This window comes from Carettochelys insculpta, chromosome 20 (assembly GCF_033958435.1).
Source record: "Carettochelys insculpta isolate YL-2023 chromosome 20, ASM3395843v1, whole genome shotgun sequence".
NCBI classification, from domain to species: domain Eukaryota; kingdom Metazoa; phylum Chordata; order Testudines; family Carettochelyidae; genus Carettochelys; species Carettochelys insculpta.
Genome location: NC_134156.1, coordinates 9765808 through 9782505, shown reverse-complemented (window position 1 = coordinate 9782505; position 16698 = coordinate 9765808). Strand labels below are relative to the sequence as shown.

Here is a 16698-nt window from a genome sequence, read left to right as displayed (position 1 = left end):
GGCCCAGGTAGCGGGATCACCCTGGGAAGCCCCTGGCCCGTCTGCTGCATTGGAGTCAGCTGGGGAGTCGCGCAAGGAAACTGCAGGGGATTCAGCCAGGCGGGGACTGTCAGAGCTGGGCTGGAGGCGCCCGGGCAGCTTCGGAAATGGACGCCCTTGGAGCGGGCAGCGCGGATAGCCCACACTACGATGAGGACCGTCTGCACAAGGTGGGAAACCCTGGCGGGCTGATTTTCCTGCGGGGGGCGGGGCAGGGGAATAAACCCAGATGTGGAATAGAGACAGCGCCGGAAAGCAGAGTTACGGCAAAGGGGACACAGGGTCCTGAGCCTCGTAAGCTAACGGCTGCCATGGGGCGGCTGGGAAGTGTAGGGAACGGGCTACTAACACCCTGAGTCCGAGCACATGCCGGAGGGCGCCTGCCAGGCCAGCAGTTGCGGGGTTAATTCCCGGCGGCAAGCCCAACACCGTGTGTTTGCAGGTTCCCGAAGAGCCTTTAACAGCGCTGCAGCGCGGTTATCGCCGGGGTTCTTAGCCGCGGTGTGGGTCTTGGCTTCCCGGTGAACCCTACTCCGGCTTCCCCCTGCCTCTTGCAGGCTGTAGCTTATTTATAGTCTGCAAACACGGCTCTGCTGGACTCCCTGGGCTTGCCAAGTCACGGGAACTAATGATCTCTCCGCCCTCCCCTCCCCTCCCTGGCAGAGAGTATGCCAGCAAGCTCGACGAGCCTCTGGTAACTCGTGGTTGTTTCCAGGCACTAATGTGGGTAATTTAGGGAAGGAGACAGACACACAGGTTCAACAGAAGCGGCGCGTGTTGCAAAGCCCCAGCCGCTAAGAGGTTCTGGCAGCCCCTGCCAGGTTGCCTGTAGCAGCTGGAAGCTGGTGGAGCTTGGCAAGAGAAAAGACCGAGGGGGGAAGCCTGGCTCCGCTGACCTCCGAGCTGCTTTAACCGCCTGTTTGGCCCTGAGAAAAGAAGACCTGAGGAGAGGGACCTGATAAAGATCTTCAGCCATGTTAAGAGCTGTTCTAGAGGGGATGGGCCTCCGTTGTTCTCCCTGTCCACTGAAGGTAAGGAAATGTGTAATGGGTTTAATCTGCAGCAACGGGGATTTAGCGTAGACGTTAGGGAACACTATTTCTCGTTATAAAGGGAGTTAAGTAGTGCGCTGGGTAGAAAGGGAGGTTGTAAAATCCCCTTCACTGGAGGCTTTTTAAAAGCAGTTGAAACAAAAATGTTAGGGCTGGTCTGGGTCAGAGGTTGTGGTAGGTGGGTCATGCACCTATTCTGGACAGCCAGATGCCTTTGGATGGATTCCTGAATCTATATTGTGCACTTATTACCGTTATTAGGTTTTCTATTTTATCCCGGAAGCCAGATCATAACCAAAAACTTGACTATTGAATATTGAACTCCCTCTGGTCAGAGTGCATTTGATCCTGCATCGGGGAGGGGAGATGGACTATTAAACCTCCCCAGGTCTCTTCCAGCCCCAGCCTTCTATGCTTCAGTGGAGTCAGGATTTGACCCTAAGTCGTTGCTCCCACGTGCTTCCAGTGTGGAGTTTCCAAAAGAGTCTGTGCTCCCCTTCAAAGTAAATAGAAAGGAGCAGAGCAGGTTTTTTGCACTTGTCTTCGGTGAACACTTCTGTATCCCAAAGCGTATGTGTCCTTCCCTCTCTTCTTCAAACTCCCATCTCTTACATACCCTTGGATCATACTTTACAAATGCTCTGAGCATCATCCTTCTCAGGAGCTTACCATTATAAAAAGTGCTGTCCTGATAAGCATTAAGTTCAGCCCTCTTTGGGAGCCTTAGCAAATGGGCCAAGAACAGGTTAGCTGGGGAAAGTGGATTGAAGATGTAGTGACAACCCAGAGCCAGTCAGAGGGGGAGCCGGGAGGCCCACTCAACCTCAAAAGGGGCCTCAATTTTAGATACTTGTTAAGTTTTTGGCATTTGAGAAGTTTCACAACTTGGTTTTATGCACACCCCTCAAAAGTGTGTTTGCACAGGAAAAAAAAGCTCTGGATTATTAGCAGTTAAGTGTCTCACTCTTTTTGGTGTCTTATTTTGTTTGCATTACTGCAAAGGGGCCTCAAAAGCTGGATGTGGCCCTGGACATCTTAGAGGGCCTGGCAACAACAGCAGACTGAGGAGGAAGGCTGCTGCTAGCTGTACTGATCCAGTGTGGCCAAGGGAAGAACTCATAACCAGTGAAAGGAAAATGATGTGGGTGCCATGGTCTGCTCGGCCTCCCAGTTGATGTCACTCCCTTTATTGTTCCCCTGGGATGGCCTTTCTACATCCTTGAAAGCTTCATGCCGGAGTCCTTCATGCCGGACACACTGCTGTGGGCTGACAGCATGCAGGTCTGAGAGCAGATGAGTGTCAGGCTGCTCAGTAGCCTCTCTGTTTGTAGGCAGACATGTAGCATCATGGATCTTGTTGGTTTAGATTCCCCTCCTCAAGGGAACAGTCCTATTAATTGCAATGGGATTACTCACAGCCGTGAGGGTTGTCTGAGTGAGCCTATGATTTGCACGAGAATGTTAATTGCAAACAACTATTTTTTTTTCCTATGGCACAAAGAAAACCCTCCAGGAAAGGACTAAAAATCCTCTGGGTCCTCACTGTGTCTGGTGGCTTCTTTCTTGAGTAATATTTTCCGCTGACAAACCATGTCGGCAGAAGATTGTTCTGTGATCCGATTATGTGATTTCACAGCAGAATAGATGCCCAGGCGAGTGGGGCGGTGGGAGCCTTGGGAATATACAAATGGCTCAGTTAACTTATTTGACAACGTGATGCTCTGCATAGCTTATTTGTTTTTTCCATCAGCAACTTCCTTACTCTCGCCCTAATTACACAAGGTCAGTACTGTGTCCTTGATGGAGCTTCTTGTTTGTATTGTAACATTGCCTGGAAGTCCCAAACGGGGATCAGAGCCCCTTCTTTTAATCCACATACAAACAATTAGATAAAATGGTCCCTACTGCAAAGAAGTTACTGTACCTCAGCAATCAACCAAGACTGTAAGCGAGTGAAACAGCTATAAGAGGAAGAGCAAGGTAAACAGTATGCTGGTGCATACATTATCTGTGGATACAATTGCCACTTGTGTAAGGTCTGCTTTAAAAGTCCTACCAGTATGGCTTGGCCAGCGAAAGCCCCAGTATAGACACAGTTTAACACCAGCATAAAAGCGTTCATACTTGTATGGCTTATTTAGCTTCCTGGACCCAGAATAAGCGCCTCACTTCTGCTGGTACATCTACATTTATACAAAGTGCTGTTTTAACTGTATGACGTGTCCCAACAAAGCTGGGTTGTGTGCATGGAGCAGGGTCCGGTGCCCTTGTGTCAGAACGAGTGAGCTCCAGCCAGCCAGTTAGAGGGTGCTAGCTACACCTGAGCCTATAAATACAGGCAAGGAGCCAGGAAGGGCTGATGGAGACAGGCAATGCCACAGGAAGGGAAGCTGGAGTACAGCAGGCTGTAGCTGTTGGGCAAGCTGCTCTAGGAAAGGAGCAGAGCTGACTGCAACTGCTGCTAGGAGCAGGAATAACAGAGGCCGCTGAGGGTGAGGTCATGGAGCCTGAGTTGAAGTGAGTCAAATGATTGTTTTCTATTGGCTTATTTGCCTGTTTTAAGATAAAGACTGGGACTTTTCAGCTTAGGAGAGAGGAGGCAAAGGAGGGACATGAGAGGTCTATAAAATGTGACTGCTGTTGAGAAAATAAACAAGGGAAAGTTATTTACTTGGTCCCAGAACACAAGATCGAGGGGTCACCAAACAAAATTAATACGGAAGGTGTTTAAACCAAACGGAAGTATTTCTTCATGCAAAGCACAGTCAGTCTGTGGAGCTGCTTGCCAGAGAATGTCGTTAAGACCAGAATTTTAACAGGGTTAAAAAAAGAGCTAGAAACATGCATAAAGCCTGGTTCCGCCAATGTCTATTAGCAAGGATGGCTAGGAATGGTGTCCCTAGCCTATGTTTGTCAGAAGCTGGGAATGGGTGATGGGAGGGATCGTTCAATAATTCCCTGTTCCATCCATTTCTCTGGGTCACCTGGCATTGGCCACAGGGAGAAGATAGGATACTGGGCTAGACAGACCTTTGGTCTGACCCAGTATGACCGTTCTTACGAATGCAACTGGGGTGAGAGTGATTTATGGGGGGCTCTGAAGAAGAGAGGTTCAGTAATTATACTTCTCTGAAGACTAGTATCAGAGAGGTAGCTGTGTTAATCTGTACCTTCAAAAACAACACAGAGACCTGCTTTGCCCACGAAAGCTTATGCTCCAAAATATCTGTTAGTCTATAAGGTGCCACAGGACTTCATGTTACATTTAAAGACTAGTACAACTTCAGAGGAATAAGGGTTCTTTAAAAAATCATGTGCTTTCATGAATAAGCTTTTCTTCTGGTATGTTCATTAGCTTTTACTTGCATAGGAGGGTCCACAGCACTGAATAACCTAGCTTTCGTTTGGTGATGTGCCTTTCGGGTCCCCATGCAAATTGGTCTAAATAAGAAAGGAAGAGGCCCAGGTAGGTGCATAAAACATTTTAAAATGCCAACAAAACCCAGCATTGTAAAGAACTTTTGACAGCTTAAAAGAGAGAAGATTTTCTCCTGCTAAAAATCACCAGGAAGCAACTGAGCAAGATTTTAATTGGGGACAGGGGCCAGAACACAATGACCTTCCTGATTGTCCTTGGAATTAATGCTGATTTCAGGTGAGCTCTAGGTTCGCCAGCATGGTCAGGGTTTCTTCTCCTGTAGAATGCGATTGGGTCCTGGTCCATGGGTGAGGTTTCTGGATGTTACCACAACTCTGATGATAGCTGGTCAGCATAGAAGATTTGTCTGTTGGGGAACCACTCATCTGTCAGTCTGATTCTTTCACTCCCTTGCATTAATATATATAACTTATGAACCGTTATAAGTACTGAGACACATCAGTACTTTCATCCTTTCATCCTTAGTTTACCATTTGATACCTTCGGTAACATACAATGAAGATGGAGCTATTTCTCTTTTTGAGACCTGCATCAAGCTAGCTTTGCCCATTGTTTGAAACTACCCGTAAAATCCTACAGTGAGCGCTCCTTCCTCTCTGTGCCAGGCAGCAATAGAGACAAGAGTTGTGGAGGGGAGCTCCCATAGCAGTAGACTTCTGGGAGGGTATAAAAATGAGTATATGTTTAAAAGTATATAAAATAAAGAACGGTAGATGAGAAGGTTCTGTTCTTGCCTCCTGCCACAAGAGCCAGGGCCAATGCAAGGGAATTAACAGGTGGAAAATTCAAAACTATTTAGGGTTACTGTATTTGACCTTTCAAAAACGAGGATACCCCAGAGCGGGAGTGTATCCGTATCAGGATCTACCAACTTCCCTTGTATTAATGTACCAGATACACTATCACACATTAATACAACTTGAGTTGGTGGATACTGATACACTCCCTCTCAGAGGTATGCTCTTTTTGGAAAGGTCAAGTGTGGTAACCCTAAAACTAAGAAAAGAATTATTTTCCACATGCTGTGAAATTAGACTGTGGAACTTACTCTCTCTGAAGAAGTCAGAGGCCCAAGAACTTAGCATGATCCAAAAAAGAAGCTGGGTGATCATAAGTTTTTCATAATTATCTCAAAATTTTGGAACTTTATGGCTGTTTCTACACTAGCCCCAAACTTTGAAATGGCCATGCAAATAGCCATTTCGAAGTTTACTAATGAAGCGCTGAAATATATATTCAATCCTTCATTAGCATATGGGCGGCCGTGGCACTTCGAAATTGACGTGCCTCGCTGCCATGCGGCTCGTCCCAACAGGGCTCCTTTTCGAAAGGACCCTGCCTACTTTGAAGTCCCCTTATTCCTATGAGCAGATGGGAATAAGGGGACTTCAAAGTAGGCGGGGTCCTTTCAAAAAGGAGCCCCGTCAGGATGAGCCGCGTGACAGTGAGGCGCGTCAATTTCAAAGTGCCACGGCCGCCCACATGCTAATGAAGTGTTGAATATGTATTTCAGCTCTTCATTAGTAAACTTCAAAATGGCCATTTGCATGGTCATTTCGAAGTTTGGGGCTAGTGTACACATGGCATATGTGTCAGGGTTTAAACCGATCTTTAAATTTAGGAGATCGGTGTGAGACCTAGATTCGGGGCAAAATATCACTCATCTCTGCCTCCTATCCAGTTCTTAAACCTTCATCTGAAGCTGCTGGTGCAGGCCAGAGTCTGACACAAGACAAACCTCAGTTTTAGATCTAGTAAGGTGATAGCTATGCTCCTATATAGGCAAAGAACAAAATTTAAAAGCTGTCGGCTGCATCTGCCACCACTTGGTGCTGCTCCAGCTCCCTAAGCATTTGACTGGCTTAAAAAAAAAATTAAATTGCTTTTCTATGCTGCCTAGACAGCCTTGCAAAGCTTTCAGTCTCTGCCCACCTTAGCTCACTAATTTGCTTATTAAGGTTTGTTGGCCATATGCTGGCCCAGTTACAGGAGATCTGACTGCTTGGAATGTCCCTTCTAGTTTGCTCTCACTCCTTGCATGCACACCCTCTACTCCCATCTCATTTTCTTGCCCCATCAGCTCACTGCGGGTGTCTACATGGCAAAGTTATTTCATAGTAATGGCCACGTTCCAAAATAACTTTGCGAGCATCTACACAGCAAAGCCGCTATTTTGAAACAATTTTGAAATAGCAGATGGCTTATTTTGAATTCTGTAAACCTCATTCTGGCTGTGTCTACACTTGCATTCCTCTTTTGAAAGAGGCATGCAAATGAGGGAAACCAAAAATGCAAATGAAGCACAGATTTACATATCTGTAACTTCATTTGCATAGTCTTTCAAAAGAGCTTCTTTTGAAAGAAGAAAAGCAGTGTAGATGCAGTTCTTTTGAAAGTAATCCCCATCTTCCAAATAATCCTTCCTTAAAAAAAAATAGGAAGAAAGGTTCTTTCAAAGACGGGGATTATTTTCAAAAGAGCTGCATCTACACAGCTCCTTCAAAAAAAGAAAAACTCTTTCAAAAGAAGAATTTACAAATAAGGTGCCAGATATGTAAATCTGTACCTTGTTTGCATTTTTATTTCCCTCATTTGCATGCCCATTTCGAAAGAGGGGTGCTAGCGTACACATAGCCATAATGCAACCGCTAACTCAAAATAAATTCTAAATAGCGGTTGACTTATTCTGAAATCGGTAAACCTCATTTTACAAGGAATAGTGCCTATTTCGCCATAAGCTATAGTGCGTCCCAAGGCTCTATTTCAAAATAGGCTCTCTACGTGCAGATGACGTATTTAGAAATAGCAGAGGGCAATGTTGAAATCCATGTTTGTGTGTAACACCGTTATTTCAAAATAAGCTATTCAGGAATAGCTCTTGTGGAACAAGGCTGCTACATAGACAAACCAGTTAAGGTTACTCTAGCACCATCTGTTGACAGAAGCGCCTGTCAGTTTTTCTGACAAAACTTCTGTCGACCAATCACAGCCACACATGAAAGCGGATCGAAAGAGTGCTCCACTCAGTCAAGAGTGGCTGGTCTGCCCAGCCACTCTCTCAACAGATGGGCCAACCAGATGCTCAGCAAACAGGGCTGCCTGGTGAACTGGGAGCCCTGTCTGTTGACAGAAGTCCCCGTGGAGTGTCTACACAGCACTTTTCATGGGCAGAACACAGTCGGCGAAAGTGCTGAGCTTTGTCAACAGACTGTAGACAAAACGCATTTTGTGTATAGACCCTCCCTCAGTTTTGCCAACAAAACTCACTAGTGGAGCCGTAGCCATTCTTAGGTGCCACAGGACTGCTCACTGCTTTTAAAGTTACAAATTCACACCAGTACCCCTCTACAGCTTTTTGGGTGCACAAAATTACCCTTTCTGACCAGAGTAGCTAGGCCCTGAGGCTGTGGAGTAGAAATCAGTGATGGAGTCTAGTGTCTCCTTTGTCCATTCCTGGTGTATCAATACTGTTGCCTCTAAGTCCTGTTTCTCTGAAAGCAGGAGGAGGGAGTAGTATCTTCTCATACAGGCACAAGTTTCTTTTTTAGCCAGTATCCCCAGCCCAGAACCTTACAGTTTTCTGTTTGGGTCTCTTCAGGCATGTAAGAAGTCCTATGGCACCTTATAGACCAACAAATGTTTTGGAGCATAAGCTTTTGTGGGCAAAGACCCACTTCATCAGATGCATGGGGGGAGGGGTTCAGAGGGGTATTTAAAGAGTGGGGTCCCAGTAATAGGGAGGGCCAGAGCTGACAAGATCTATTCAGTCAAGGTGGAAATGGCCCATTATCAGTAGAATGTATCAAAAGAGGAAAGAACAAGTCAGATCAGACAGGGGGATGTGGCCCGTTGTCAGAGTCTAATGTGGAGATGTTAACACCCACAGCAGAGAAACTGCTTTTGTAAGCTGCGAGCCACTCCCAGTCTCTGTTTAATCCTTGGTTGATGGAGTCATATTTGCAAATAAATTGCAGCTCAGAGATTTCTCTCTCCATTTGATTTTTGAAATTTCTTTGTTGTAGGACTGCTACTTTTAAATCTGTTACTGAGTGTCCAGGGAGATTGAAGTGCTCTCCCACAGGTTTCAGACATGCATGCCTTCTTTCTTGTTGTGTGTTCTGTGCATTCTCACCAAAAACCACTCCATAAAGACCCCTCCGTCCCGCCACCTTAGCCTATGGAGAGTTTTCACATCCTCCTCTTATGTTAGGTGGTGCAGTGACACTACGATAACTTATCCTTGCCATTGAGGAACAATTGTTTCAAACACCTCGATCTCAATAAGGCTTTAATGTGACGCAATTAAAAATGTCACGCTGTTTATAAAAATAACACAGAAATATGAAGTCAGTGACTTCACACAACCAGAAAAAGCGAGTCCTTTGTGGGCTGATGTGTAGCATTCTTTTATTTTGCAGAAATTTTGCTATAAATTACTTTCTTTATATGCATGTTTTCCTTGATGAAAATTACTGGTTTGTAGACCAGAGCCAGATATCACAAAACTTTGCAAGCCAGCAAGGGGGCTCATAGGGTGCTGTTACCTCTTTGTTCTTTGGATTGTTATTATTCAAAGTGATGAAACAATGGACAGCTTGTTCATATGTTTATAAATGCCTCATAAATTATTGACATGATTAAGATTGCCGGTCTTTTATAAGTGTCTCTAGATCCTGTGCCTGCAAGGCCTTAATGTTCATTCTGTCTAGCTTTCCTTTCTACATAGTTCATGTAATCTTCCATATGAACTGTTCTCCTGAAGAATGGTATTAAAAGCTGGGAGCAGAAATGAAAGCTATGGACGTTACTATTTATGGGGCTCAGGTCTGAAGGTACTTTCCTTTTGTCAGAGGTGCACTGTTACTGAGTGAAGTGCCTCTGATGACTTAGTGCATTCATTCAAGGAGCTATCAGCTTTTATGGAACATGTCCACTCAAAGCCAGAGTCTAATGTCCATGTGCAGGAATCCCATCATGCACTAGGCACAGTGTGGACCAGCTGTGATAATGGGAGGTTCCAGGGAAGCTGGCTGAGGTCACTCAATTAGGATGCACTGCATGAAAAGAGACAGCCAATCCCCAAAGCTGGTGGTTCATCCGATATTTAGATTTACCAAGCCAGCACAAAACCGATTCTGTACCGCCTTATTGGTCAATCACAGTTCAAACCAGGCAGTTCCCTTGAAGTATCCAGAGTGAGGCTTCCACCCAGACATACCATATAAATAAAATTCTACCAGTGCCAAGGGAATGGGCATGTTACTTGCCAAGTCAATGAATATTTCAGATCTTATCCCAAAAACATGCTTAGAGCCAATTCTTAGTAATTAAACTGAGATATATTTAAAACAAAAGAGAGAGTGAATTGGTTAAAAGACCAAAATACATTACAGACAAGGGTTCCATTATATAACAGAGATGGGATCTTGCCTTTGCAAAAGTTCTTCTAGAATTTAGTCTATGATTATAATCCAAAATTTGTATCCAAAGTGATTCCAGCCAATGAATGGGATCTCAGTCCTTGTGGCTTAGGTTTTAATGTATGAAACTTTGAGCAGCTCATGGATTCCTAGGGCTGGAAGGGACCTCCGGAGGTCATCTAGTTCAGCCTCCTGCCCAAAGCAGGATCAACCCTGACTATATCATCTCAGCCAGGACTTTGTTAAGCTGGGACTTAAAAACTTCTAGGGATGGAAACTCCACTACCTCTTTTGGTAACGCATTCCAGTGCTTCACCACCCTCCTGGTGAAATAGTTTTTCCTAACATCCTACCTACACCTTCCCCTTTGTAACTTCAGACCATTGTTCCATGTTGTGCCATCCTTCACTACTGAGAACAGATCTAAGACCTTATCTCGGTGCCCATTACAGAGGCATCAGAATATCCTGGGATCTCTTTGTTATGGCTTGAAACTTTCCCCAAGAGCATCTAAGCACATATGAGATGAAAAGGGTCCTGTCCATAGGGGCTTTATATGTTTGCGGCAGCTTCTTGGCTTGGAGGAGCACAATAGGCTTTTGAGGCAACCTTCTGTCTCCCAGACATCATGGCACCTAGCACAAGGTAATTGATCCATTGCACAGTTCACATACAGGTTACCGTAACCTTCGTAATTCCTTTCTGATCTTGAATCAAAGCTATAGCAACAGACCAGGATTGTTTGTTCATAGCGTAAGACCTGAGCAAACACCTAACCCTCTACTGCTCTAACAAGGTGAGTTTGTATTTCGAAGTTCTAGTCTAGCCCCCTTATCATCTAGCATCTTCCCAACAAGCGTTTAAAGGTTGACCCTGGGTCATTCAACCCAGGAGCTGGTTAACCGTTTCTGACCATGTGTCCCACTTTAATCAAATGACTAATATTTCAATCTGGTAATGTCCCAACCACAGCTGGAGTCCTGAGGGGGAGCCTCTTCACTTCTTCCAAATTCCTTGCCAGGAATATAAGGCCAGATTCTCAGGTGGTGTAAATCAGCATAGCACCTTTGGAATCAGTGGCACTACAGCAATTCACAGTAGATGAGCATCTGTCCCCCACCCCATTGGGAGTAACACCAGCCAGAGCGTCCCAGTGTTCTACAACATGAGTCAGCTCCCAACCCCCATTCAGCCCTTTCCAGTCCCCAAAGTGGCATTTGATGGACGAGGGAGAATACGGGGGAAGGAGGGGACCCATTAAATTGCTAAATGTGGATTGAGGCTGAGCTGCAGCTCATGCATGATTGTGGATGCAGGGAAGTGACCCATTGTGGCAAGATATTCATTGGCGAGGGGGTGGGGGTCAGGCGGATCTTCACCTGGGTGCACAGGAGGAACAGTCGGACAATGCACCACTTAACACTTTGAGAGCTGAAGTGGGGTTTTGGAGTTGGTCCTGCAAGGCACTGAGCACTATGGCCAGCCCAGTGCTTATCCTCCTCCTTTTAAGCATGTCTGGCTTGGTGGTGCCCCACTGCATCAATGGGGCTAAGGAAGACTGGACTGAGCACCATCTGTAGCCTGTCTCAACTAGGTCTGGAAAGGGAGCTGAGTTGGTGCACCCATCTGATGCTGGCCTCTGCAGAGGGGAGAATTTCACCAGTAGGGATAAATCTTAGTTCGCTTCAGTGGCAGGTTTGCCTGGGCAAGAGCGACTGGGTGTGGCCGCTAAACTACAGAGAAGTATTTACCCTGATGCCACCGAGCTGCCTTGAGTCTGCATTCAAGTTTTTGAAGCAATACATGCACGCCAGTGCCTGAAGAATAGAGATTCCCTCCATGCCCAGCACCGTAGAAACCTCCTAATCTGTGGGGCAATTGCCTTGACGAGAGGAACTTTTGTGGGGTTGTTGGTTCTTATTTAAATGCCTATGCCTACCTTTGCAGGGTCTCACCCTGCTCCAGACCCTTTTGTCCTCTACCCAAGAAGTCACTGGGGCTCCTGCCTGAAAGAGTCACGTCCTGCGTGTGGCCTGCCTAATGACATGTTTACATGCGATTTCTCAGATTTCTCTTCCTTTCTGTCCTCCTCAGTAGCAGTTCACTTTCAGGTTTTTAGAAGTAACAGACAGAAAACCGTGCTAGTCAAAATACCATGAAAACAGAAAAGCTGTCCAGGAGCACTTGAAAGACTAACAAAATAATCTATTAGGTGATGAGCTTTCGTGGGACAGACCCACTTCTTCAGATCATAGCCAGACTTCTGGTCTGGTCTGGTCTGGCCATGGTCTGACGAAGTGGGTCTGTCCCACGAAAGCTCATCACCTAATAGATTATTTTGTTAGTCTTTCAAGTGCTATTGGACCGCTTTTTTGTTCTGATAGTTTTTAGAGGATGGCATTTTGTCTCTATCCAGCTCTTTTACTCTGTTTAGACAAGGGGAAATTTTTTTTGACCATCTTACTGGTTTTTGTTTGGGGCATACGTAGAGTTTGTGCCTCTCTTTTTGGCATTTTGGAAAAGGTTCTGTGAAGTGCAAAGTTGAAATGAATGACTTAACGAGCAAGTAGTAAGGGCACAAGACTGCAGCATTGCGGGAGGGACTAGGGAAGCTGCTCTAATATTGATTCAAGGGTTCTGCTTGTAATTGGCCTGTATGGACTGTCTGTAGATACGTATTGAACAGTATTTCACTCTGAAAACTTAGGCTGGTCAAGTGGACTTGAGGCCTAATGGGAAGGGAACTGGACTGCAAGGCTGTGTCTGCTCTATGAGAAAAATTCAGATTTATTTATTTTCTAATTTTGGAATTTATAAGGTGGATTTTGACCCTCCTCTCTTCACAACTTGCTCCCACAAAGGCGAGTCATTGCTGCCACATGCATAACATCGACTATTGCAGTAGTGCATTGTGGGAAGCTGTCCCACAGTTCCCTCATTCCCATAGCATTCTGGGTATGCTTGCTGGTCTTGCCTTCCTCATCCCCCTCCCAATCCCTGAAAATAGGTCGATCCTTTGGAAGTAATGCAGAAGACCCTCAAAATTAGGATTTTTGGTGTCCCGACACATTACATTGCCGACACGGGTGCAGCGACTGTATTCTCAGCTGGCCGTCCATCCCACCACCCATCATTGCAGAAAAAAGAATTGTTGGTTTTCCCCCTGTGGCAGCAAGGCTGGGTATGGGCCAAGGGTGGGAGCTGTCTCTGGATGACCAGTTGTCGAAATATTCTCTCCTGTTGGCAGCGAGCCCCTTAATCTCTGGGGGGGAGACATTTCCCTGGCTGGGATGACTTAGTGGGGGTTGATCCTGCTTAAAGCAGGGGGCTGGACTAGATGACCTCCTGAGGTCCCTTCCAGCCCTAGGAAAAGCCAGATCTTTAGATCTAATATCTAAGAGTTTATTAATACAAAGGAAAGAATAGGGTTAGAGAGAAGTGTTAAACCAATACTTTACATGCATCAGTCTTAAATACTGATGCAGGCCCGCAATGTTATTTGCTGATTCTTGAAGTCTCTAAAAGTTCATTTCAGGTTACCTAGCTTCAGTCATTGGAGCATCATAAATCGGGCCCGCTGTCGTCCACATGCTGGGACATGGACCTTGGAGACCACAAGACAAAAGATCCAAGATGAACACTGCTAAATCCACATCATCCCTCTCCAGGGTGAGCCCCAGTCCAGACAGGCTTAGCTGGTGGTGGCTGAAGAACAAAGAAAATACGTGCCGGAGCCCATCTTACAGCTTTTCATATGCAGAGGCAAAATTCCATTCTTCTCCATAGGTCTTGGCTTATCACCTGACCTGATGGGTCTCTGTGCTGAGTTTCCATTTGTTGCAGTCCCAGTAGGAAAGCCCCACCATCCCAAAATGGGCGTTTGGCCTTCTGGGCCTTTGCTCAGTCTACTGGTCCAGGCTGGGGTGGAGCCCCACTTCCCATCGTGAACCTCAGCACTGAAACATTTCTCACACAGCTGCAGAGCTAAACATCTCTAACTTTACATGCACACCTCATACAGACACACAAGCAAAATACACAGATTCAGGGCATCAGCAGCTTTCATCTGACACCTCACATGGCACCCCTAGCACAATATTTGGGGCCAATAGCCACGCCGGGCATGTAAATGGTTTCCAGACCCAATATAAAAGTCCAGCCATGTGACAGCATTGTCCCAACATCTGTACAAAATAACACCTTTTAATTTAACCAGGGCATTACGTGCACAGACCCAGCTCCGAGACCCCTGCTCCCATTCAGTTTACAGCAGAAGTTCCTTTTACTAGAATGGCAGCATCTAGCTCGTGCATGGAAATCTTTCATTTAATGATACCGGTAGTGTATGTGGTCGTCCCTGCTACCTCGGGCATGGCTCAGCTGCAGGAAAAGACTTAGATCTTCTCATGCACCAGTGTCCACCAAGGTTCTTGGATTAATGAGGATTTCGCTTTTAAAGTGAGTGCAGAAAAGGGAACTCTAGAGGTTTTTAAGTCCAGGCTTTGAGGGTCCTGGCTGGGATGATCTAGTTAGGGATGATCCTGCTTTAGGCAGGTGGCTGGACTTGGTGACCTCCTGGGGTCTCTTCCAGCCCTAGGATTCCATAGACACTGCTCCCTAGAGCTGAAAGTTTTCTCCAAGGGAACAGACTTTGTTACACCCAGAAAGCAGGTGCCTAAATCCATTGCTCTGCTGCCTGTCTTCTGGCTTAGAGAGAACTGCACTGCACACAGCTTAGGATCATGCCTGGCCTCTTCACGCTCCAGGAGAGTCATGCCTGGGTCATAGTCTGAATCCCTCGGTGGTCAGTGGCCTGGCGTTCACTGTTCCTGGGTAGTATGGGAACTTGGCCCAGGGGCTTGCTGGGCTTGAGAAATGTGGGGGGTTCTGGTGCTTTCTGTGTTTAGGAGGCTACAGCCTGCAGCCTGATTCCCCCTCCCCCCCGACCGTAAAGAAAGAGAGGTGTTGTCCCTGATACAGGAATCCTGAATGCTAAGCCTGGCTCTGACACTGACTCCCTCTGTGCCATGGGGAAGTCACTTAACCTCTCTGTCGCGCCTGCCTCACCAGTGCAGCGTGAGGGCTAATGAATGATTTTCGGGGCGAGGAAGTGGGGAAATGAAGGGCAGCAGGAACTTTCTGTCACAGGGACTTGCAAATATAGCTCCCTCCACAGGATGAAGGAATTGTGAATACGGTGATGTAGTCCGTTGTGAAGATGGCGTTGTGCGCAGGAAGGTTAGTCCCATTAATAACTGATAACAGCTTTACGCATTGTGTGCCTGCACCAGCCTTTTCAGTGCTGGGGACACCATATGAAATATTACCTCGTTTAGGGCCTCCTCCGAAGCCTATTGATTTCTATGGGAAGACTCCAGTGGATGTCTGAGTCTAATCTAATTGCTGTTGAGGGGCTTGGGATTAGGAAGGCAGGCTCTGAAAAAGGGTGAGACCTTTGCTGGAATGGGGGTAGGAGAGCTCAGGACTGGAGCAGCAGGAGGTGGCTGGGGGACCATGTCGAGGTGCTTTGCTGTAATTCAATACATGCTCGGTTTGCCTGGCTCAAACCACCCCTGGAGATAGCACTACCTTTTGTACATGCCTTGCTTGCGCCATAGATCTCACGGTACCCACCATCCTTCACCCTGAGGAAAGTGAGATCCAAAGGGGTGAAGGGGCTTGTCCAAGATAAGACAGAGGGCTAGTTGCCAAGCTGGGAACAGGCCTTAGGGTGCTGTCCTTGGAGCAGGCTGCTGCTTCCAGCCTGGCACCCTCCAAGCGCTATACTTACTCCCAGCCTTGGAGTGCAGCATGCCTCAGTTCCCCCTCCACCCTGGAGAACGTTCGTCTCCAGTGAGTGAATTCCACACGTTGCTTGGCAGCTGTGGCCATCCACCCAGCAGCGTGAAACTCTGTCCCCAGCTAGCAGAGTGTGGGTCACCTCCTGTAATGCCATGACCTACCTAGCTAAAGCAAAAGCCCTGAGAAAATCCAGCACCGCCGGCTTCTTCAGCTTTCTCTTGTGGGCTGACACAGCTCAGGCTGAGGTGATGGGCCCTGCAGGATGTGGTCATGGCAAAGCCATGTGGTTTATCTCAAGGCTGCAGTCCTGCCCTCTGTAGCCATACAGACAACTGGTTCCTGAACAGAGAGATTTCATTAAAAGCATGATCTGTTTCTAGGCTGCTGGGCTCCTGTGCAAGAGCCAGGTCCAAAGCCATTTTGAGGTCAGTGGAAAAACACCCATTCACTTCAGTGGATACAGAGTCAGGTCATAGAATCATCTTAGAGTCCGAGAATCCTGGGGCAGGAAGGGACCTCAGGAGGTCATCAAGTGCAGCCCCCTGCCCAAAGCAGGACCAACTTAACTAAATCATCCCAGTGAGGACTTTGTCAAGCTGGGACTTAAAAACCTCTAAGGATGGAGATTCCACCACCTCTCCAGGTAACACATTCCACTGCTTCACCACCCTCCTGGAGAAATGAGATGATCCTGTGGTACGTCTCCAAAAGCTGAAGGTCATAGAGTTTAAGGCCAGAAGGGACCATTAGATCACCAGGCCTGATCAGTTGTGTCTCCCCTGTCATCCAGTTACCCCTGCACTGAGCCCAGCAGCTTGTGTTTGGTTGAAGTGGACAGGCAGCCAGCTTTGCTCTGAGGGTACCATGTGATAGAAGCTCAGCCTGCGTCATTGTCCTCCAGGTTTTTTGCTACTGATTGCTCTTCTGTAAGTGACAGGCAGACACC

The 16698-nt window shown here is 46.7% G+C and overlaps 1 protein-coding gene across 1 annotated transcript in view; it reads left to right on the top strand.

The window, feature by feature from the left end:
• Positions 1-105: 105 nt before the first annotated feature.
• The window catches only part of RAB37 (RAB37, member RAS oncogene family), a 72922-nt gene continuing 56329 nt past the window's right edge, over positions 106-16698 (top strand). Inside the window, exon 1 of the mRNA XM_075014429.1 lies at positions 106-209. Within this exon, the coding sequence (XP_074870530.1) occupies positions 147-209 (63 nt within the window). The 5' untranslated portion in view covers positions 106-146. The remainder of the gene's footprint in view (positions 210-16698) is intronic.